This window comes from Pagrus pagrus (assembly GCF_965226575.1).
Source record: "Pagrus pagrus genome assembly, chromosome: 23".
In the NCBI taxonomy this organism is placed as follows: domain Eukaryota; kingdom Metazoa; phylum Chordata; class Actinopteri; order Spariformes; family Sparidae; genus Pagrus; species Pagrus pagrus.
The window spans coordinates 21,712,178-21,736,310 of NC_140205.1; the positions used below are offsets into that span (position 1 = coordinate 21,712,178).

Consider the following 24,133-nt stretch of genomic DNA (forward strand, 5'->3'; position numbering starts at 1 on the left):
ACTAATCCACTATCATTCTGTGGAGGTAAGGAGATAAAAAGAAACACTCTGTGCCGAGAAAGTCCTAGCAGCTGCTGACTTTGAGAATTGGCAGTATCTCAAACATGATGCATTGTAATGAGATACCTGTCAAACTGAATGTTTAAGATTTCTCTTTTTGTCTGTTCTGCAGTTTTGAGTGACTCGGCAGCAGGAAAGCTTAATGAATACTTTTTTATAATATTGTTTATCCTGCTGTAATATTATTGACACACAGTTTCAGATTTAATTAAAGAAAATGTACTACATCACATCTGTTAGTTGTTTATGCCAAACATTAATACACTCTTGCGTGTTAGCTGTGCTATTGCATGAAATTCAACTTTTGTGACTTTTGACTTTTTGAAAATACAAGAAGACATTCTATACAAACTGTTATTATTGCATTTTGGCCATTTAGTAGCATCAATGTAGGTTGGATTTTATTGGGCCAGTTGTCATTATTTTGTGTTGTCAAGTTTATTAATCAAGTAACTTGGTGTTAACTTTCTGTTCTTTTAACTCTTAATGTAGCCTGGTCTGATTTATTTTATCATGTCAGTAGTTGGAAGAGTTTTTTAATGGAAAAAAACATCCAACATATTTCATATATTATCAATGATTAAGCGATAATCGATTGAGACACTACTTTATACTTCTACTCCACTACACTTCATAGGAACATATTGGTTCTTTATTTAAAAGGTTATGCATAAGACTGACATGAGACCTATCATGAAAATGGAGGATTCTTATGAATGTTTGTGTCAGTCAATTATATTGCTTCTACTGCAAAGTTGACATTGTTTGAGATGTCTTTGCTATGACAACCGGACATTATATTATGTATCAGCTCCCTGCCAAGGAAACCCAACCTAATGACTTTTGTTTGTTAGTTGTTAATTTTTTTTAAACTAATTTTTAAAAAACTTTTTTCCCCTATTCCCCTTCCTGCTGTTTCTGTTGCTTCTAAACCACATTATCTCATGCAAAGTTCACACTAGAGGGTTTTAGCCCTGATCTTCCACTTGCCAATGTTTTTTGGAGATCGCAGACAAAAAGCCTCCAATCAGAGGGGCTTATCTTCATTAGGACATGCAAATGGATGTTTCTATACCATGTTCTGATGTGACTGAGCACTACAGCTCCAGAAATCATATGAATCCAAAGTGTATTGGGCTGAGTAAAGACAAATAAAAGCAGTTTAGAAGATAAATGATGTTTTAATGTCTTCCCTGCTTGTCCTAAGCAATGACATTGGAGGACTTTAATCAAGACATGAATTCACTCCAGTTCCAATGTCTGCAGGGATAACCTTGAGTAACTCAAATGGCCCTTATCCTGTCATAAGAAGAGAAATGGAGGAACAGGTAGCAGATACATATAACTACTGTATATGAAGTGATTGGATGTTGGATTTGCTTACAATCCTTTAATGATAAATCCCATGGATTTTGTTTGAATCTCCAGAACTTGCATAATGCTCTTTATTAAATCTGACAGTGGGGTGTTTCAAATCCACTAAAAGCTGAATGTTGTATAGCTCATCGGATCCTGCAGATCTGTCAATATGCCCCATTGTCTCTCAGCATGGCGCTTGTAGAACACTGAAAACCATTCTGCTTAATGGCTTGTAAATGGCCCTTGTCACTTGAAAAGTAAACCTGATTAGTTGCCCATGAACACCCTGAGCCAGGATTCTCAGCGGGCTTTCATGAGTGTGCATGAACATGAATGAAGAAGACCGTGGACAGGAAAGTGATCAGCAGATGCAGAGAAAACATTCAACATGGCTAGTAACAGAGGCACCATGAAGAGAAAATTGGTTCCAACTGAACTGCACCTCCTCCTCTCTGCACTCCACAGGCTCCCTAATAACAGCAATGTAATGAGTCTTACAAGTGGCAGTAAGGCATGTACTTTCACAATTTCTCCTTGAAGTTCTTTATGGTGCATGGGTCACCTACTCCACCATATTCAAAGGTGGTAGAGTATTTATGGAACATATGACAGAACAGAGGTGGCCAGTACCACCCACTTTTAGCTTCAATCTGGCTCTTCAGAAACCTACGGGTGACATCACCATGGCTCTGTCCACTCTTTTTACATTCAATGGACAATACACATAAGCCTCCCATTAGAAATGTAGTAAAGTATCAGTGTCATTTTGAGCTTAAGCTCACTGCTGGAAGTTGAAACAACATAGTCTTATCCATTGTGACTTGGATGTGTGTTACCTTAAGTCTCCTTGGGAGAAACTACACATTTGTACCCTTGTATCAAGAAGATGTAACACAGACAGGTGATCATCTTAACCTGGAGAGTTTCAAGTTCATCGAAGCCCTGGCGGTGCTTTAAGTTAACATTACCTATGTGGATCATTTACATCTTGAACCTTGTGTTAACCCAAAATACCCCCCCCCCACACACACCCACACACACACCTACACACACACACTCTACAAAATGTGTATGTAGAGCACCTGAAGCCCTGCCCGCTTTCACACCTAACCCCACCTGTGTAACAGCTACAGGAGTGTTGATACAATTTTATAACAGACTACTATTTTGTCTGAGCTTTGTCACTGTGGGTGAAGAACAGTACCTGTCCATGGAGAGCTGGGCAACTAGAGTGACGTCAGTGTTGTCAGAGCTGGGTTCATACTCATAGTGGAGGAAGTAGAGGTGGGTTCGGTGGACGGTGAATCGCTCTCGACGAAACTCGTAGCAAGGATCATCTTCGTCCAGCTCTGACAGAGTCTTCTGGAGCTGCAGGCAGAGAAGAGATGGACACTGATAGTTTGGACCAGAAAGTTAACTACTGACGATGATGCTGCAGACTTTGGTTGTTGCATCAGAGTCATAAATGTGTTATAGACCTGGATATAAGGGTGCCGCTCATCCTTGCTTCAAATTTTGTCCAGTTGCCCCTCAAGATATTGCAGCAATTCCCCTGCAGCCTACAAAGCATTTTCCCCAGAGAACACCATTATAAATTATGTGTGTAGAACTGTTGATATCAATTATGACTATCTTTATTATGAATTTTTGATCTATGGAGGTTTAGTATTTTCCTTAAATAAAAAGCGCAGAAACTCCACTATACAGATTCAGTGGGTATGCGCCCAGCAAGCTGTTCTCATTGGACTCAATGATCAGAGTTTGTGGAACTCCAGCAACTTTTTGTCTGGAAAACGTCCTTCTGCACCATGATCAAACAGAGCTAAAACTAACTAAAATGACTTTGTATATACCAATGTGCATTTATACATTTCTTTTATTCTAATCACTTTGTAATTTGCCCCTCATTCACCCGTTCACATACAGATTCAGACACAGATGGCAAAGAGCTACCTTCAGTGTCTTGCTTAAAGATAGTTTGACATGTGGTCAGGTGGGACCATGTATGGAACCACAGACCTGAAGTTTAAAGGTAGGAGGGGCAATTCTGGAGAAAGATAGTTGATTGTTGAGACTCATTCCCACGTCGTCGAATACTGTTCCTGTTTCTATTCTGGCGAATACTGACCCAAAGCATCAGTACAGCAATAGGTTCAAGGGGCTTTCCATCTCGTTTGCCTGTTATCTTCTTGAGCACTGATTCGCTTAGCTGAACAATCAGTCAGAAGGAATCCTCTCATCTAAAGGCTCCGCCGCCAATTCTACATGCCCAGTTGACAAGCCGTTGACAAGGGCTGCCTTGTGCCAATGGAGTGGAAACATACACAGAAACTAGGGCCACAAATGCTCACTGTCTGCTCAACATCAGTGTGCCAGGGCCCCTAGGGAACTTTTATCATCAAGGTTAAAAGAGAAGCAGTTTGGTTAAGATAAGGAACAATTGTCCTCATGGTAAAAAAAGAAGCTTTTGGTAGGAAACGACAAACACATCATGGACTCCATTGTCAAATCAATCCATCCCATGAATCACACATTATACATGACTCATATTGCCACTAGAGGTCAAAAGTAAATGTGCATTAGGAGAGAACATGTGTACTGAATCATTAGGGTGGTTATGCTGGAGCAGCATGGGTTACGTTCTGAGGGCTTTTCTGTGTGGCACTGCTTACCACAGATTCAGCTCTTTAAACCTACATAAGTCAATATAGCACCAAGCTGCAAATAAAATGCAGTTTTAAATTAATTCTTCCTGATTAGCTCTTGTCAACCTTCTGATGAGATGTCGTGATACAGTGATTTGCAGGATTTGCTGAGCACAAAGCCATCTGGACGATGTGTGCACTTTATAAACTGATGTGTTCATAGCGGACATCACCCAAAGTACGAATGGATGTCGGCCTCCTTAGGTTTATGTAATTAAAGTGAAGATGAGCTCCACACAGCCATTTTGCTTTAAGGGACAGCACAAAGACATGGCTAAGGGGCTGTCAGCACATGACTTTGTGTGTGCCGATGCTCGGCTTCGAACTATGTGATTAGTGGAGCTGCACTGAGTGACTGGGCTGCAGTGGCCCTGTGGCCCTAAAGGAGCCCAGTCTGCAATGTGCTGCTGAAGCCAATCCCTCAGTGACTTCATTAGTCTAATCATCACTTTAATGGGATTTAAATCGCTGCTCAAACTCTGAAAAATTGAGTGAGCAAACTATTTCCTGAGTTAAGGACACATTAGAATTGAGTGTTGGCAAAAAAGGCTCTGGCACACCATGATGGAAAAGTTTAATGTGATTAACTGACCACAGAGCTGACACTGAAATCATTTAGTGGTCCCATAGTGGCCAGTCCTGTAAAAAAACTCATGACCATGGTGACCTTCAGCAGATGTGAAGCATCAACGGCCTGAATGCTAAAACACTAACAGAGAGTCTATATAGTATGCTGGACACCTGCAGGATATGTCAAGACCTGAGTAAGCTTCAAACAAACCAAACATACAGCATGTGGTCCAACAAAGTCTAAAGTCAAAGTGTTTCCACCTGTTTAGAGTGGACACACTGGAAGGCAGCTGTCATAGCCTTCCCCCAGCTGCGTCCTACCCAATCTCTCTCTCTCTCTCTCTCGATCATGTGATTTTTTTGTGTCTTTGCTGTCTTGACACAATAGATTATATAAATGAGGATAATGTTGCACACTTTCGGACACTCTCTCCTCAGAGAACATTAATGGTTTTCCTCTCAGTTGTACAAAGGACTGAGTATTAACATCCACCTTAATGTGGATATATTTAAACCAACCCTAACTTTACACCAGATGCAAGATGCCAGAGGTGCATATACACTTTCAAAGCATCCAGCTGTTCAGTCCACACCAGTTGTGAATGACCAGGTTGTCCTCAGAAACAGCTGTTCTTTCAGCAGCACAGCTTGTAAGGAGTTGAAAGAACAGTAGCCAGACAAACAGTCTTCATCAGGCTGACAGATACAGGAAAAAAATATTTTCAAGCATTCCCTCTTCCATATGTTTTTTGACTCGCTACTCCTTCTGCATCTTTTGGGCTACAGAAACCATTCAACTACCAAAACGTTCAGCTCAATAAAAAAAAAAAAAAAATTTGCCCATTCATTCTTGGGGAGAAATCTTCAAATCCTTTTCAAACCCACCCCACTTTCAACCTCTCCTGCTTCTTGATAGATTTACCTACAGACACTATTCCAACTTGAAAGCAGTAAAAGACTTTAAACTAGTTTTCGTATATTCAGCTTTTTCAAATCTTTTATAGTTTTAAATGATGACAGTTTTAGTTTTATGGTCTTTTGAGCTCTTCTTCTACTTTATAATGGGTGTGTATTGCGCTCATTAAGGTCAGTGAGAGCACCTATGATGCTGTGCACACTGAACTCTTCTATTTTCAGCTTTTTTTTTGCTTTTTGCTCTGTAAATTCCACTGTTTTCATCTCTCATACACAAATAAAACTGTAAAATGTAGGAAATCTTCTTGTCTTTCAGCCGATGGGCTGATTTCAAGATTGGGCTTAAACTTTTGGCTGTATGGGCTCTCAAGTGACAAGTACTCCAGTCAACTCCCTCATAAGAGCCAATGTTAATTTTGAGCCTAAATTTCTGTAGGCCAGCAGACAGAAGCAGTTTTGTAAATCACTGTAATTTGCTCATTTTTGACTCTACCACAATAAAATAGGCAGCTACTCGTCCAGCTACTTGTCCTCTCACTCAGAGTGTTTTAAGCTTTCTCCTCATGTTTCCCTCCTGGACACGCAAACTAAAGCTTTACACTGATCCTCCAATCAGAGTGTTCCTCTGTTCTGATTGGTGGACTGATGTTAAGCTCTTCCTTTTGAGTTTAAGTGTTAATGAAGTCAAACCTTGAGCTGTTTCAGGTTTAAACTCACTCTCTCTCTCTCTATTGTAACAGAAAACAGTGAAGTAGCAGCCAGCTGGTAAAGTTAATGTTTCTTTTTAGAAGAGAGATAGACAATGAACAAGATTGTGGTTCAGATTTGATCAGCAATCAAAATAGGCATCACTGTTAAAGGTGACACAACAGAGCAGTAATAGGCTTTTTTTGTCAAAAATACTGTCTGGATTCAGCTATATGTTTAGGGCTGGTGTGACACGTAGACGTAATCGACATAATCGATTATGTAAATATGTTGATTTACGTAACATTTGTCAATGAGGAGGGTGTAAGCAGTACTACTGCCATGCTCGAGCACTTGAAGCGGAAGCATCCCGGGGCAGCTGGATTCACATTGGATCCGGTAGTTGGTGTGGGCGGTATGTGAGTGTCTCTCCATGTGCCGTGTGTGTGACGTGATGGGAACCACAGCAGCTCAGTTTGCTGAAAGACAAAGCTGCTGTGTTGTTATGCTACTGGCATGCTGGTTAAAAATAACAGTAAGGCAGATCATTACTGTGTTTTTAACTGGGGACAAGACCGAACCGAAATGAAAGTGAAACTACACGGAGAAATGTCTGTTGTGTTCCCCTCTGTAGTATTTATCCATGCTAAATAACATGCCCTGCTACTGACCCGTTCTGCTCTGTTTATGATCCCTGGTGATGCCTCTGTCACAGGGTCAAACATGCTGGTAACTAGTTACTACTCCTACTTTTTGTCCCCACCGATGGGGAATAATGCCCGTCAGTGCATACGTTGTCATATGTTTGTTGATGATTGAAGATTGAATAAAATATTGAAATATAAACAACACGTTTTAAAATGTTATTTTTGGGAAATTAGTGTTTTATATTAATCGAGTAATAAAAAATATAAAAGTTAGATTAATTGTAAAAATAACCAATAGATTAATCGATAAAAAAAATCATCGTTAGGTATGTCTGTCTCACCAGATAATGACAACGCCTGTAGTTCAGGAGGTAAAGCAGGTCGTCCAGTAATTGGACGGTCAGTTGTTCGATTCCCGGCTGCATGTCGAAAGTGCAAGATGCTGAACCCCAAATTGCTCCTGATGAGCAGTTGGCACCTTGCATGGTAGCCTCTGCCATCAGTGTGTGAATGGGTGAATGTAACAGGTGTTGTAAAGTGCTTGGAGTGGGCAGTAGATTTGAAAAGCTCTATAGAAATGCAAGTCCATTTACCGTAAGACACAAGTTTACTCTGTTGTCAAAGCCATACTGTAGCTTTAGAATTTCAGTGTAGATTTGACACTGCGGTCCTGCCTGAGAGAGATCAGGTAACTGTTTAATGTACCCTGTTTGACCATGTGTTTAGTCTCTCAGGCAGATTGTGATGGACAGAGTGGATCAGCAGGGTCTGTAGTTTACCTCAGTAACTCCACCCTTCAACATGTTCCTCCCACCAAGATGGAAATGAAGCATCATGCTCCAGCTGACAGAGGAGGTCTGTGTTCCTGTGTGGACTCATTACTACACTTGTTTTGTACAGTTTAGTTCCCTATGAGCTCTGCCATAAAGACAATGGTACAGTTCTATAATATACCGTATACCAATCAGCAATGCATACAGGAACAATTCAATACTTCATACATCAAGGGTGATATGGCTAGACTGGGTCGGCTCATGTTTGGAAGAAATGTCATTTCAAGTTTACTGTACAAGAACTGATGACAGTTCTCTCCTCAGGACACCTTCAACATCTGAATGGCCAAACCACTCACACACACCAAAATCTTTATTTTGGTAAACTGGGTTAATGGAAACATCACAGATTCAATCTTCATTTTGTATCTATGAGGCCTAGTATAAATACAGTAGTTACGGAGGCTGGAGAGATTCATGAGGCTGAACATTTCCCATAATCTGCTGACTGGTTTAGCTACCAGCAGCCAAACTCATGTAGAGGTTATTTTGGTATACAGAAATTTCACTGATTTAGAAGTCAATGTAATGTTTCTTTTTGTTTCCTTAAGGGCATAAAGCTTACTCTTTGCCATGATTCCCAAACTAAAAAAGTGCTGCTTTGACTGCAGAAACTGAACATTGTCAAATATCCAGCCAACAGGAAGGTGTAAACAGAGAGTAAAAGGACTTCTGACCTGCTGCAGTCAACTAAACACTACTTATCCATGCCCCTTCATATCTGAAGCACTCAGAAGACACAACTAGAAATACAGAGGCAGTTCCACCTACGTTCTCACTGTTGTGGTCGGCCTCGCTGGGGCAGCCAAACAGTTCTCGCCGCAGCAGGTTGCCATCGTACTCCAGAAAGGTTAGATAGAGATTCCGAAAAAACTCCACATGCTTGTTCTTCACTCGCAGCTTCTTCGGAGAATTCCAGTGGATCACCTGAGAGGAGAAGAGTTAGAACAAGTTAGCAGTGTCCTGTTGTTTTTGAATTCTCAGATCATTCTGTGGTAATGCACAGCCAAAAGTCTTTTTCCGCTTGAGAGGAAAGCATTTCAAACACTATCGAACCAGAAGTTGTATTTATCAAGCACCCCGTATTTTATTTTAGTATTTACACTTACAAATTACCTCTAGAAATATTTCTACAACCACCTGCAGTAAGAAGTAAGAAGTAAGAAATCAGTGATCGTATGCTTACTTCATGATCATGTATGATTTCCTGTATTCTGGTGCATTTTTGGGATGGCCAGCTGGAGAAGGGCAATACCTAAATTCGTTCAGATTCATAGCCTTTTGCTTTTTGACTTATTGAGGTAGTTACTTCACGCAATGACTTGGGCTTCAGGGCCCCTTGACCTCTTGGGCCGGTAGGCTCATTCAGTAATCCATCCTTGCTCACATACCACAAATGTTTTGGGGCTCCTGGCCCCTCTAGACCTCTGGCCCCCTGGGCTTGGTAGACCCCTGTATTAATATAGTTGTTATTTACACCAAATCAGTCACCTTTTAACCTTAGAGGGTACTAAAATCACACATTTATTATTTAAAATTATTATAATTTTTTTTGGTTTTTCTCGATTAGTATTAGATCGATTAGTTCTCAATCATAGTGTATGCTGCTGCTTGCTACCTTACGACTAATGCAAAATTATCTGGCATTAAGTGGTGAATAAACTTTTGCGTGAGTAATACAAATAAACAAAAATGTTCCCATGGTCAAACTCATGCTAGTTATGCAAGGCAAACTTTTTTTTACTGGTAGTGAACACATAATTAAACAACCACCACTGCTGATGAAAATCTGACATCATCAGGCAGAAACAAAGACTGTCGGAAGTTATAGCGACAGACAACCAAATGAAACGCATTACCTTGAGTAAACTTGTGGATTTCTCTGGTTTTGAATGTTGTTGGAAAACGCTGACTACTTACACCTCAGCTGCCACTGTAACTTCTCTCAGTACTTCAGTACACAGCCATTACTCCCACAAAAACACATTTCATGCTGTATAGACTCAGTTTTGAAACCTTGAAATGTTTCAACTGCAGTTTTCATCAGACGACAAAACAATTTCTTTATAAAGTTTAGCGACTACCGTTTTATGTAAAACGATTGTCAAAAGGCAGCCCTTAATAGCAGAAATGGTTTGTGTCAGCTTTCATTTAGAATTTGTTGGAGGAAGTGTTCGACAGGCCGCTCCACCACAGGTTCAGCTTGAAGAGAGCTGAAACAAACTGCTGAAAATAACTGCTGCTCTGCTTCTTATAATAAGCTTCCCACTGACTGACAGACATCTGGGGCTGTATCTTGTGTTTACTGTCCTCTAGGATCATTCTTTTTCTGCATTAAATGTGAATGTGTCTACAACAATAATTTAGAACATTTGGCTGCTCTAACTGTCAGACATGTCTGCAGCATCAGGGATCATCCGTACATAACCACTTTGCTGTTAATATTTTCATATCAACTCATTTGAAAGGCATCCTGATGTATGCTTGGAGCTATAATACAAAATGAGACACTGATGAAGCCATTAAAAAAACACCTACAGGCATTATCACACATTATTGGTCTTGGAGCTTTGAGGTGTAAAAAGACCAAACCAAATCAAATCCTCGTTGGAAAACAGCTGAAATAAGAAATTTGTGTTATCTGGTAAATGAACACAAAGCCTACTCAACAATATCTTTTGAAGTTCTACATTCTGTATGTCTACACATATGTCATAGGCTTAGAAAGGACTGCACATCTCCTTCAACCTAGAAAAGACAATGCTATTTCAAGGTTAACAATCTGTTACGCTGTTAGCCTGCATCAAGTAAAATCAAATATCTTTCACGTCCAGCGTGGAGTTGACCTGAGTCTCCTGATGAATGCAGGTCACGTCTTGTGTGTCTGAAGTAACTGTGAAGTGAGTGTGGGCACAGTGGGGACAGCAGGGTCTCACCTTCAGGTCCGACACGTCTTTGTAGCACTTCTCAGAGCGGGTGTGGTCAGACAGCTGGACGTTCCAGAAACAGGGCAGCTGGTGAACCAGGAACGGGTTCTGTTTGATCACAGCGTTGAAGATGTCCTGCACACACACACACACACACACACACACACACACACACACACACACACACACACACACACACACACACAATGAGCCTTATGCTTTGCCTTATGTTTCATCATCTAAAGGCCAGCACCACGCAGTCTTATCTGACCCTGCCACCTGTTTATTCAAGGACCACACACAGCTGTATTAAATCTTGCCCTCCTGATTGCATCGATCTTAAAGTAAACACCAGATTAACAAGCACAGTAAAACAATGCATTTTTTACATTTGCATCTGGGTGAATGTAAACAGCAACAACAAGATGGTGATGATAAGGTAATCACTGACAGAGCCGGCCCTTGGCATAGGCTGTATGGGCGAATGCTAAGGGCGCCGTCATCCACGGGGGGCGCTGCAAACGGAGGACAATAAAGAAAAAAAGATAATGGGGGGGGGGTTGTCGAGAGGCGAGCTGCCTGAATAAGACCGGACCGTGACCCAAGAGAGATGTTTATTGGTAGTGTAGCGAGCCACAATGTCCAAAAGATTGAAACCTTCCGGCGCCCAGGGAAGGAAAAGAAGGAAAGAACATCCAGTGGTCACATTTACTTCTCTTCTCTTCAGATGCACTTTTAAAATATTGAATACATACATGCAGTTTCTGTGTGAGTGTATGAAAATTGGTTGTGAAATTGATCTTGGTCAGGGCTGGCACTGATCACTGTCCATCAACTTTGACTGGGTTTGAGCACCAAGCATCAGTGATGTAACCACAGAGTCCACTTCTCCTCAGGCTGCGCTCTGTCAGCTCGGAACAGGGTCCACCTGTCCACTGTAACAGCTTGATCCAGGATGGTGTGGTGGAGACAGGTCTCTGTCAGCACCACAGTCTCTGATTTCACATTGCTCAGTCACATCCATCCATTTAATTTTCCTGCAACCAGACATTAGCCAGGAGCAGCCTTAAATCCAAGATGGATTAGCATGGCTCTTATCTCAACTCTCTTCCTCTCCTCCTTGGGGCATTCCAGGTTGGATGGTTGACAGTTTGGAGGTGATTGTTTCAAAGTCTGCTGCTCTTAATCTAAAACCTTCACTTTCTTCTCAGATGATGATGAATGTATTTTCTATCATAGCTAATAACTGTTATCTGATAGCGCCACGCAACGGCAATGCATATCGCAAGACTTTTAGCTGTTTTAGAGAATGGCATGTGTAGGAGACTGGAGTGTCTGTCTTCACTGATGCAAACACACCAGGTGAGCAACAGTGGATATTTTGGGTACATCCCAATTCCCTTAATTGCATCCCTCAGTTGTGTCATTCCTTTATGTTTTATTCTCTCCAACTGAAGATGCGAGGAGAGATGCAGGAAAAAAAGATGTGGGGACAGATGAATGGAAGAAACACGTGTTGTAGAGAAATGAGATGTCCTTTCCTCTGATCTCAATCTGGAGCAACAGACGTCGCCATGTCTGTGACGGTGGCACAGCTGGATCACAGCTGGATCAGCCTTCAGTCAGCTTTAACAGCTTTGTAGCAACTATAGATGACATGCACACATGACATAAGGGCGCACTGTTGCCACTGCTCCTCTATGTTTCTCACTTCCAAACATTTGCACATTTTTTGAAAACCTGCATTATTCTGTAATTATACTGTGTACGGATCAGGTGACCCACAGTGTGTCAATGTAATGACACTGAATCCACATTAACCATTTTTACTAGTAGCAACAGGTAATGTAATAATTGTTTGTGCTTATATTTCTTGGTATTCTTTTTGTGCATTCATTATTTCATAATCCAGGTTAAGATTAGAATGTTTTTGTAGAAATGTTTACGGCTGTATAACGACAGACTCTCCTCCTCGCTCTATAATACTGTCCACTATATAGATTAAAGGGGAAATAACATGAAGTGAAATTCTTTCTTATAACTGATGTAAGTTGTTTATGGTTCTTCTGTCAGTCAGACCTACCCCTGCATCAACAGCAATCCACATTTTTTTACTAGATGGCAAGTCTGAAAACAAAGAACATCTAAAACGTTTAAATCTTGGGTTGGTTCCTTCATTCTTCTCTTTCGTTTCGTCAACTTTGGTATGAAACTGTAATTTGATGTGGTACCTGATCAGTCTGATCAACTGCAGCATCCAATTAAACAAACTGATTTCCAGTAAATTAAGGTGACAGTCCAGTAAAAGACTTTAATGAGAAGTGGTCTCTTGCCTTCTGTCTCCCTCTGCACTCCAAGCTCCTCAGAGCAGAAATAAGAGAATCGGAATGGCCTTCACGTTGGCGTGCTGGATCAATATCCATGAAAAGAAATATGGGAATTGGTACCCCTCAAATTGTGCCGAGACAAGTTAAGACATTGCTGTCCACCTTTAACCCATATAGCACATTACATTAGTCTGAACAGGGGGTAATTATGTCAATAGGGTGCTCGCTCCACCAATTGGTGGTAGAAGAGTATAGTGGGTGTATAGGTTGACCATGTTGTGGGAGAACTTGAGTAGGTGGAAGACCAGCAAGGCTGTTGCATTCTGGGTCACCTGCAGAGGTCAGATAGCAAACGCAGGCACACCTGCTGCAGTCTAGGTGCAAGACGCACCAGAACCTGTGGTGCCTAGTTTGAAAGATTGACGTGTCACCCTGATGTTGTGGAGAATGAATCTGCAGAAGTGGGTTGTCGCAGCGATGTTGGCAGTGAAGGAAAACTTAGATAAAATAGAATATAAATGAGCAGAAAAGTCTGTGTTGAAGGAGATGGGAAGGGCTAATCCTTCACTGACTGAAGGTTTAGATAGAGAAACTAATGAAATTAGATGCACTTTTGTTGTTTCAGTACATTCCATTTTACACATAATGATGATGCATTATTTAAATTTTTTTCTCAATTTTAAGACACATTAATAATTTGACAGGCCTTATTATTCATTTTATATTTTTTAGTACAACAACATTCAGTTTTCCTTTTGCTTTACAATTAGACACATTTCCCAAAACTCCTGACAGATTTGTTATCTTTCTGAACTTTGGGATCTTTACTAGAATTTAAATTTTTTTTAATGTTATTTAATTATATATAGAGCTGAACACTATCAAACTGCTTTGAGGAAATGTACTCTGGCCTGAGAGACTATCTTGACTTTGAGATGGTTGTGGGTTCACAAGACAAGAGTCTCAGTGACAGACTCTGGATTCTAATGGGCCACATAAAAACTCCATAGCCACATAATGAATGCTGCGATAAAAAGGGCTGACAGTCGATTGGAGCTCATACAGCAGACGGCAGATGGAATGTTCAAACGATTTCCAAAGCCCCATTCATTTTCCAAACTGCATACCTTGCGGGACTTTACTTAATGAAGGTTTAATTAAAATCTCATAAACGCACCTCTCATCTAGATGAGCTCTGAATAGCTCCAAGATAATGGAAAGACCCTTTGCCAAGGTCTCAGTGTCTGCCCTGACAATGGCAGATATAGAACACTACATGGCTTAAGATAACACCTGTTTTTGACCTTCAGGATACATAAAGAAGGGGCCATATCTGACAGCAAACCTATGCATTGCATTTTATTTTCCTTGTTCTATCAATAGGCTACTAGAAATGCAACTTTAGCACACCACCGCTGCTAAATTACATTTTTTGTTTGAGGAGAGGAGAGGAGAGGAGGCGAGAAGAGGAGAGGAGAGGAGAGGAGAGGAGAGGAGAGGAGAGGAGAGGAGGAGAGAGGAGAGGAGAGGAGAGGAGAGGAGAGGAGGAGAGAGGAGAGGAGAGGAGAGGAGGAGAGAGGAGAGGAGAGGAGGAGAGGAGAGGAGAGGAGGAGAGAAGAGGAGAGGAGAGGAGAGGAGGAGAGGAGAGGAGAGGAGGAGAGAAGAGGAGAGGAGAGGAGAGGAGAGGAGGAGAGGAGAGGAGAGGAGGAGAGAGGAGAGGAGAGGAGAGGAGAGGAGAGGAGAGGAGAGGAGGAGAGAAGAGGAGAGGAGAGGAGAGGAGAGGAGAGGAGAGGAGGAGAGAGGAGAGGAGGAGAGGAGAGGAGGAGAGAAGAGGAGAGGAGAGGAGAGGAGAGGAGAGGAGAGGAGGAGAGAGGAGAGGAGAGGAGAGGAGAGGAGAGGAGGAGAGAAGAGGAGAGGAGAGGAGAGGAGAGGAGAGGAGAGGAGGAGAGAGGAGAGGAGAGGAGGAGAGGAGAGGAGAGGAGGAGAGAAGAGGAGAGGAGAGGAGAGGAGGAGAGGAGAGGAGAGGAGGAGAGAAGAGGAGAGGAGAGGAGAGGAGAGGAGGAGAGGAGAGGAGAGGAGGAGAGAGGAGAGGAGAGGAGAGGAGAGGAGAGGAGGAGAGAAGAGGAGAGGAGAGGAGAGGAGAGGAGAGGAGAGGAGGAGAGGAGGAGAGGAGAGGAGCATATAAGCATAAAAGAGAGGACGCATCATGTTGTGCTGTCACGCACTTGTCAGTAAAGTATTTCTAACTACTGACGCTTCATATCCAGACCAATTCACACACATGAGTAAAGCGTTAAGCATATAAACGAGGAACTTTATGGTTACCTGAATATGTCAGCTCAACTATTTTAATAATAAGCATTGGGTAGATGTCAACACTAAAGCAGGCAATGGTAAACATGGATTCAAGATAATCAACCTCGCAGGAGGAAAAAAAACTGTCCTGCAACCTAACAAGTCTCTCACAGTAACGTCACAGCAAACACAGTCATGTGTCAGGAAAATGCGAGTAAACACTAGTCTGTGAAATGAACACTTGGTTGATTTATGTTGATAAAAAGACAGCAGGTATTACACATGAACCGACTGTTTTTGCTTCAACCTGGAGGCCGGCCTACTGTGTGTGACGGGCACTGTGACGCAACAGCTGTCAATCAACGACAGCTGACAGATTCCCTCAGAGATATAAATGATTATTTAGACAGGATTCATAAAACATCATCATAAATGTTATTTTATCACTGAAATTGTGTGTTAACAATAAATTGTGTGTTGTTAAATTCAAATAAATTAGCACTGTTTGGTAATACAACACGTTGGTGAATTGGCTCATTGGTAGCAGGCGACAGTATCATGATTGGGTATGAAATGGGCATCCTAGAAAGACTCGGTCATTTACAAGCAAGGACGGTGTGAGGTTTAAACACATCATTGTTTAAAGGTTACTCACCCGGGTTATACGTGTCTGTCTGTGTCAGACGCTTCATCACAGGTTAGTAAACGATGTTACTTTGTAAATTGCACACATACTTAACTTTTTACTGTTAAAAATATGGCCCTACCATAAAAAAAGAATTAAGTTTGGTTTATTGGTCTGTCTGCTCAAAAGACTGCCATGAGCAGGCTTAGTGATTTAAATAAATTGAGCTGACCTACACTTTAATACAGAATCTTGTAAACAGAATAAGTCAAGTAGGAGGTGGGACTAAAACCGACCTGTTTTCTACCTCTCTCAACTCGGAGTAAAAGGTTGTGTGATAAGTCCTGCTATCAAAATGGAGATAGCGGGTCAGTTTCCCCCGGAGCCATGTTATTAGTTTACAGTATCATCAGACTGGGCAGAATACCAGAACATTAACAAAAAAAAGTGATAGATGTCAGAAATGGATTACCTGGAGATTCAAAAGGTAGTTGTATACGACAGGTTTGTCCGCTTTAATAGAGACAGACTGAAAAGGACAACCTCTATATCTTTCATTTTGTATACAATGACGCTGATCAGCAACGACATAACAGAAAACTGCCTGACAGGCCACAGGATCAGGGGCTGGCTCAGAGCTGGATGGTCCCCGGGCTGCACACTGGCTGCCCCCTGCTCCTAATCCTTTATATGTCATTTATATATCCTATTCTAATGCAGGGGACACAATTCCCAAAGGGGAGTCCAACAAGTATTAATATGTAAAATGCAATGTCCCATTAGAATAAAGCTTGCAGACCAACAGTTCACACATTATGACTTATTATGACTTTTGAGCTGTTATTATCATTAAACAGTCACAGTTTGGTTAGGTGTAGGCACATACAGTGCTTGGTTAGGTTTAGTAAAAGATCATACTTTGGGTTAAAATAACTAGTTCAGCCTCATAACTTAGGTGATGTAAGTGTACGCCACTCATGTAACATTCTACATACGTCATGTCACTTATGTTTAATAAGTTATGTCATTTATGTATGGTAACTTACTTACGTAACATAAGCTAAAAACAAATCACTCTTGACTCTTGATCACAAACAGGATGTGTCAACTAACCTGACCTCCCTACCTGGACTTTTTTCCCTTTTTATGCTACTGCACTAGAGGGGCTCCTCAAGAAGTGTTGCTAAAGGGGTCCCTTCAACAACAAACTGAAGTGAGAATGGACTGAAAGTCAGTAAAGTACACATCATATGCTTTAAGATGCCCACACCTTTCAGATGGGGGGACCTTCTGACAATTAGCTAGCATACTCACTTTCATACAGTGATTGTTCAGATGTGTGGAGGTGAGAAAGTATGTAGGTTTGAAATGGTCTCTTTACTATTCTTCATGCAACTACCTCTGTCAAGATTTCATGTATACAAGCAAGTGCAACACAATGAGTTCGACAACATCAGATGTATTCAAAAGAGATCAGGGAGGTAGTGTCATGTGGAACAGAGGGCGCCTTTCGATGTAAATGGATGATATATTCTACCAAGTAGCCTGTTTGAAGCATACAGAATCCTTTGCTGTAGCTTAGTTTAACAACAACATTTCAGCTAGCAGTGACAGAAAGCAGAAGGGCTGCACAGTTGATATTACTAGTCTAGTCTAAAATGTATTTGTGATTTGCCCGCGTGAAACTGCAAATTCTACCAACTGGTGGCGAGATGGGATGTCTAAGGTGGGAAGGTGTGTGTGTGTGTGTGTGTGTGTGTGTTACCTGGTCTGCCAGGGAGGTGGACAGCATGCTCATTAGTTCCCTCTCTGCAGTCAACCTCCACATTTGCTCCCATCTTAGCTTCCGTAGACGATCCAGGAGAAGCAAAATCACTCCTGAAGAGCACGCACGCACACACACACACACACACACACACACACACACACACACACACACACACACACACACACACACACACACACACACACACACACACACACACGCAGAGGGAGAGGGAGAGGGAGAGGGAGAGAGATAGTAGCTTTAGAAACAGAGAGATTAGTATCTAGCTGCCTGGAAAAGGTGATAAAGTCCCATCATGAGGTTCTGAATCCCAGCCTTGTGTTTTCTGAGATAAAGCCGTAGACTTTAAGCTGAAGGACAGGCCAGCGCTGGATGGAAAAACATATTAAAATCCTCCTGGAAACACAAATCATTCTGAGAAGCCTGTGTGCTTCTTTTCTCTGCTTACTTTCTCCATGAAAAATCAAAAACAACAACAACTTCTTCTCAGTTCCCTGGCTAATAAGAGAAATCTTCCTGGGTGCTGCAAATAAATGCCAATTTTCAGAGGGAGAGGCTGGTGAATATTTTCTTTTCCAGATAGGAGCAAACAAACAATCTTTCACACCCCGCTGTGCTCCATCTGTTGCCACGGCCACAAAGCCGAACAGCCAGCTGAACTGGAGGTTTTGTGTCAAATTGCCCTTCAGTATAAATGCAACACATGCCTTTCTATTCCTGACATCTGGTGTTCAGTCACGCAGACAGGGAGTTTAAGAGCAGAACACCGAACCTTTACAACACAGACGTGTCCAGGTGACTTTTACACCGCTCCAACTGAAACGTGTTGCTGTGAAATTCACAGAGCTGCTGCAGTGGCTCGTGCTGTTTGTTTTAGGTTATAGTCAATAGAACGATTATCCTGCTGCTCCAAACAGAACAGAGAGAGCTATAAGTCTCCTGAAGGAAAAGACCTTATGGATTTGATAAGGGAGAAAAATATAGGCAGGGGAAAAAATAAGCAGGTGTAATGGAATCCAATCAATTCCACTATCAGCTGCTCCGAGGCTCTGTGAAATCATACCCCACACCTTTTTGAAAATATTTTCCATACATCTTAAATGAACCTAGTGAATGCCTGCATATTGCATCAGTGACTGTGCAAATGCATTTGATTCTTCAAGGAGAGAGACTGCCTTTCCGCTGCTCACTCCTTACTCTGGTTTTCCGCTGGCTTTAAAATACTGGAGACATTTTCAGAAGAAAAATAAAATATTTGGACAGTTATCAAATGTTTTCCTATTGCAAATCATAAATTAAAAATACCTCAGATTGTTTAAAAGGTGTAATTTGCAAGAAATGGCCAGCATTAGAACGTAGCTCCAAAACTGGGGTGCAACTTAACTGTCACCTGCTGCTCACCACACTCTCTGCTGCAGCTGTCTTTGGCTGTAATGACAAGCAGCTGTTAGCAGGGAGCTCAGTTAGCTGTGGAGCTAAGTAGCTCTATTAGCTGACAGAAGTCGGCCTACACCACGACCTTAGATGACGGGGGGGAGTCACCGCGAGCAACTGAGCTCAGCTTGATCAGGCTCAGCAGTCTCTCAGTGAACAACGCTGGTCAGCAGATTGGGACTAAACACAGCCTCTGAGATTGACAGAGGGCAGTTTGAAGACAGGAGATACAATACAGAGGTGATTTACAGCCGGAAATCACCTATTACTCGGACGTATGACTTCAGGACGTGGCGGGCGAGAGAGAGTCAAGCATCAGCAGCCGGTACAAACTGTGTAGAGCCAGCATATTTTCACATCTTTGGTGAGTTTTACTTTGTTCATGTTGAGTTTAAACAAAGTATGTTTAACAATGAGTTAATGAGTCAATTAAGCTTGTCTAAGGTCAGTACAAAAGAGAAACTTGAAGTCAGACATGTATGGTTGTGTTTTTCTGTTACGTAAGGAAAACTGATGTAAAAATAGTTACTTTCTTGATATTTTGTAAGTTTCTTTTATTCACATGCAAACTTTTACATCTCCCAGCTAAAACTAGCTGAAACCATTTTAAAATAAAATTCTGGCTAGATCACATAAGAAGTTGCCAATATGGATAAAACTTTCCATATTGTACTGTAATGTATATATGTAATTTTATAGCAAGCTATATTTATTGGAATATAGTACAATTTCTGAAAAATCAATTGAGAAATTGACGATTGATACAGCAACCAAACAATGGTCAGTTCTACTCCTTGATTTGCAACATTTCCCAAAATGGCCTCAAATATTAAAGATAGAGCCTCTGCAGTATGAAAACTCAAACTCGAAAAATTATTGCACGACTTTTGTGCAATAACCCCGTCAACATTCCCCAGCCAATAGAATGGCAGGTGTAGTGTTGACGAATGAAATGATCCCTGAAATACTTGTGGTAGTAGTCAAAATATATTGAAAAAAGATCAATTTAATAATTTCCAAAATCCACAACATGTTTTTACCTAACGAAATATTCTGCTTCAATGATGATTTCAGCTGAAGTAATGCTTCAGCTGAAATCATCACTGCTCCGCCTGGTGGATAGATAAACCATTACACCTGGTTTCCACACATGGCGCTTAGGTGCATTAAAATTCGGCCTGAATGAATTTGCAGAAGGAAAACTTGCTTCGGGAACAGAAACAAACAAGAAAATAAGTTTTACTGTATACATTTAAATTATCCTTAAATATGAATTACATGTCAATTGTCAATTAACATCAGCATCTGTATATATTCGCAGGTGAACTCTAAAGAAAAAGCTGCTCCGTACGACAACTACGATGGCAGTAAAATGACTGCAGCAGCTGGGAAAGAGGCGAATGTAATGCAACCACATCTTGAAAACACTGGAAGTTTCCTCAGATCTTTCTGGAGCCGTCTCCCAGCTGGTTAAGTTTCCCTAAAGGAGTGTCCCTAAACAGCACCCAGGTGTTCAGCATGCATACAGGCTTTCTTTGATTATGAATTTACATATTATTTTTTAATATACATACAGAATCAAAGTCTAAAATGAAAGTGTGGTATGCAGCTGGGACACTGTTTTAAATACAGCCTCACCATGCTAACATGCTAACATGACGTCCCCCTGTACTCACCAGTGTTGAAGCCTCTGCCCAGAGCCGGCCAGGGTCGATGGTTCTTCCACAGGTTGCCTAGGTACCAGTCGCTCTGGTTCTCCACCAGACCCAGAACCTGCTGACCTGAACACAGCAAACACAATACTGTTACTGCTTTTTCATATTCACTACATCAACTTATTTTCTCTACAGCTTTCATTTATTTAACCATAATTGACTGTAGAGTTTATTTCATTATCCACTTCCTTGTATTTATTGTTTTTTTAGTTATGTATGTATGTGTCCTGGGGGTACTGTGGTCGTTTTAAGAAAACAACATTTGAATTTTCTTTCAATGTTGCATATATTTAGTCTGTAATGTTCAAGGCATCACAGAGTTATTTTATAATGAAACAATGTAAGTTATTGCAATTAACTGGGCCATTCTGCTCTCACACTGGCTGGTGATTTTCTTTTTTTTTGTCCTAAATACTTTCAAACACATTCAACTACCAGAAAAAGAACGAGATGGTCTATCCAGGTTCATTTTATTTAAGAGTTATGTCAAGCCTTGACACCACATGCATGTGACGCGTCAGCGACAAAATCAGATCCTTAAATCAGTGCCTTAACTGGCTGCGAGCAATACAGCGCAATGCAGCACGTCATTTTAAGCCTAGCGCCCTGTTACTATCTTCATCCTGTCACTTGCATTGAAAGTGTGACATGAACGAGGAAAGGCAGATTCATTGAGCTGAAATAAGGAGTCTATACAGTACTGTCTTCTTTTACTACAAAAACCAAATGTGGCAGCAGGCTGGAGGAAGATCACCAGAGAGCTGAAGAAAACACACCATCTCTACTTGTTGGCTGATATTGTGTCATTTCCAGTAGAGAAACATCTAAACATCACAGCACAAAATGTGTGTTTTCTGTCTTAAAAGTACAAGCATAAGAAGTTACCTTTCTTTACTTGAGTGGTTAAGTCTCCAATCTGATCTTCAGTGTACAGCTGATAGCTATGTGGTTTGTTTACATTAACAAAATGCATATTTAAAAGATTCAGTGTGGACAATGAGCGTAATGTAATGTTACCAGGAAAATAAATACACCATAAATTCTCAAATAAAAGCCTATATTCACACAAGTCATAAAGTCGCAAATAACTGGAGATGTGGACGGCGTATACGCATAAAGAAAAAAAGTATTATTTAAGGTTGAGCGAAAAAACCAAAACAATCAAGGTTTGCTACACTGGCTTATGTGATAAATTCAGCATAATGTACATTTCAACAGCACAAATTCCATTAAGACAGAAAACACATGTCATCACACCAATATTTTCGAGAGCTGACTGATATATTGGCTGATATAAGTTTATCACAGACATATCAGTATCAGCATATGCCGCCCAATAAATAACAACAAACTGCTGTAGAGACAATACAAACAGCACTAACAAGATTTTCTGATATACTGCTCTATAACTGGGATTACTGCTTCACGGCTGTATGCCTCCACGCACCAGTCAAGTTGCTTTTCCTGAGCTATGGCATTGAATAATGTTTTTGCAGAATATTTTGTCACAGTGAATTTGACTTTTGACCTTTTGGATAACTTAACTTCATCATTTTATCCTGTTGGACATGGGTATGAAATTTAGTCAGAATTATCATGTTGTAGAATAATGACCAAAAATGTGTTTTGTGAGGTCACAGTGACCTTGACCTATGACCACCAGATTCTAACCAGGTCATCCTTGAATTTAAGTGGACCTTTGTGCAAAATTTTAAGAAAATTCCTCAATACATTTCTAATTCTAAGGGAATCCTGTTGGTTTTATCTCGAGACAAGGAGATAAGGAGTCTTGATCTCTAGCTAACTGGCTGGTTTGATTCCATATGGTTGGGATTGTGTGCAGACTGAAATTGAGGTCGGACGGGATCAGCAGCAGACACTTTGAGGCCAACTGGTTCACACAGAGCAGGCAGAAACATAATCCCTTCATAAAGTGTTCTTTTATGTCTGAGTCAACGACAAACTGAGAAAGAACTCTAACTGCCACCTCAAGAATGGCACACCGCTGCCGTGAGAGAAGGTGCAAATTGAATTCAATACCCCAGCTCATATGAATTTAAAGTTTTTGAGCCACTAGACAAAAGGTATAAAGAGGACAGAAGAGGAGGTGGAATAGAATTAAGAGGAGAGATCCTGGAGATGAAGTGACGAGAGGGGAAGGGATGTACGTGGGCTTCAGGGCAAGAGATTATGAAAGGCAAGCTGGGCAGAGATAAAGGTCGAGGAGATAGGCATTAGGGAGGAGATAGGAGCATGGAGAGTGGGCATGGTCATAGCGGTGGCAGTTTTAATGAAGGCTGTAAGGAAGATTAATGAGTGCTTATTGGAGCAGGCAGCAGAGAGCAGACAGCCCCCTTTAGAAAGGCTGCAAAACAAAGAACACAGATGTGCCATCAAGGTGATGACTGAGCGAGACAATTAGAGCCCAGAAACAAAACACTGCTACTTCTGCACAGACTTCACGTGACTCTACTTTGGTTTGGGTTCATCAAAAAAGTGCCTGTTAATTCTGTTGATTCAGGCAAGCCACCATAGAGAGGGGAAGTCCCTCCCCTTCCAGTGGACCACCATTGGACTTTATTTCAGAAAAAAGAGACAAGCAATTTTTTTATCCTGTTTAAACTGGGCCATGAACTTCAGATATGGGTCATTCCATGCTGAGTAGTATTAATGTAGCTCTGTGTAGTATTAATGTAGCTCTGTGTAGTATTAATGTAGTTCTGTGTAGTATTAATGTAGCTCTTTGTAGTATTAATGTAGCTCTGTGTAGTATTAATGTAGTTCTGTGTAGTATTAATGTAGCTCTGTGTAGTATTATTATAGTTATGTGTAGTATTCATGTACTTCTGTGTAGTATTAACGTAGTTCTGCGTAGTATTAATGTAGCTCTGCGTAGTATTAATGTAGCTCTGCGTAGTACTAATGTAGTTCTGTGCAGCACTGATGCAGTTCTGTGTAGTATTAATGTAGTTCTGTGTAGTACTAATGTAGTTCTGTGTAGTATTTATGTTGCTCTGTATATTACTGATGTAGTTCTGTATAGTATTAATGTAGCTCTAGTAATTTTCACTGAATGTAATATCACCTCAGTAGTTATACTTCATCTATAGATATTTGTATTGTGTTGACTTCAAGAGTTTCTATCTGTGTGATACCTGTTGAGTCTGCTTTTCATTGGGTTCTGGACATTTGTAAGTTACATCTTGAAATGGTTTGGTTTGTTGCATAGACGTGATGCCATTCATCAG

At 41.0% G+C, this 24,133-nt stretch overlaps 1 protein-coding gene across 1 annotated transcript in view; it reads right to left on the bottom strand.

The window, feature by feature from the left end:
- large1 (LARGE xylosyl- and glucuronyltransferase 1) overlaps positions 1–24,133 on the bottom strand; it is a 115,197-nt gene that overhangs the window by 14,485 nt on the left and 76,579 nt on the right. The window contains exons 7-11 of the mRNA XM_084345901.1: positions 20,847–20,951; positions 17,716–17,828; positions 10,713–10,838; positions 8,548–8,703; positions 2,624–2,787 (exon numbers count right to left, since the gene is read on the bottom strand). Coding sequence (XP_084202027.1) covers positions 2,624–2,787; positions 8,548–8,703; positions 10,713–10,838; positions 17,716–17,828; positions 20,847–20,951 — 664 coding nt within the window. The remainder of the gene's footprint in view (positions 1–2,623; positions 2,788–8,547; positions 8,704–10,712; positions 10,839–17,715; positions 17,829–20,846; positions 20,952–24,133) is intronic.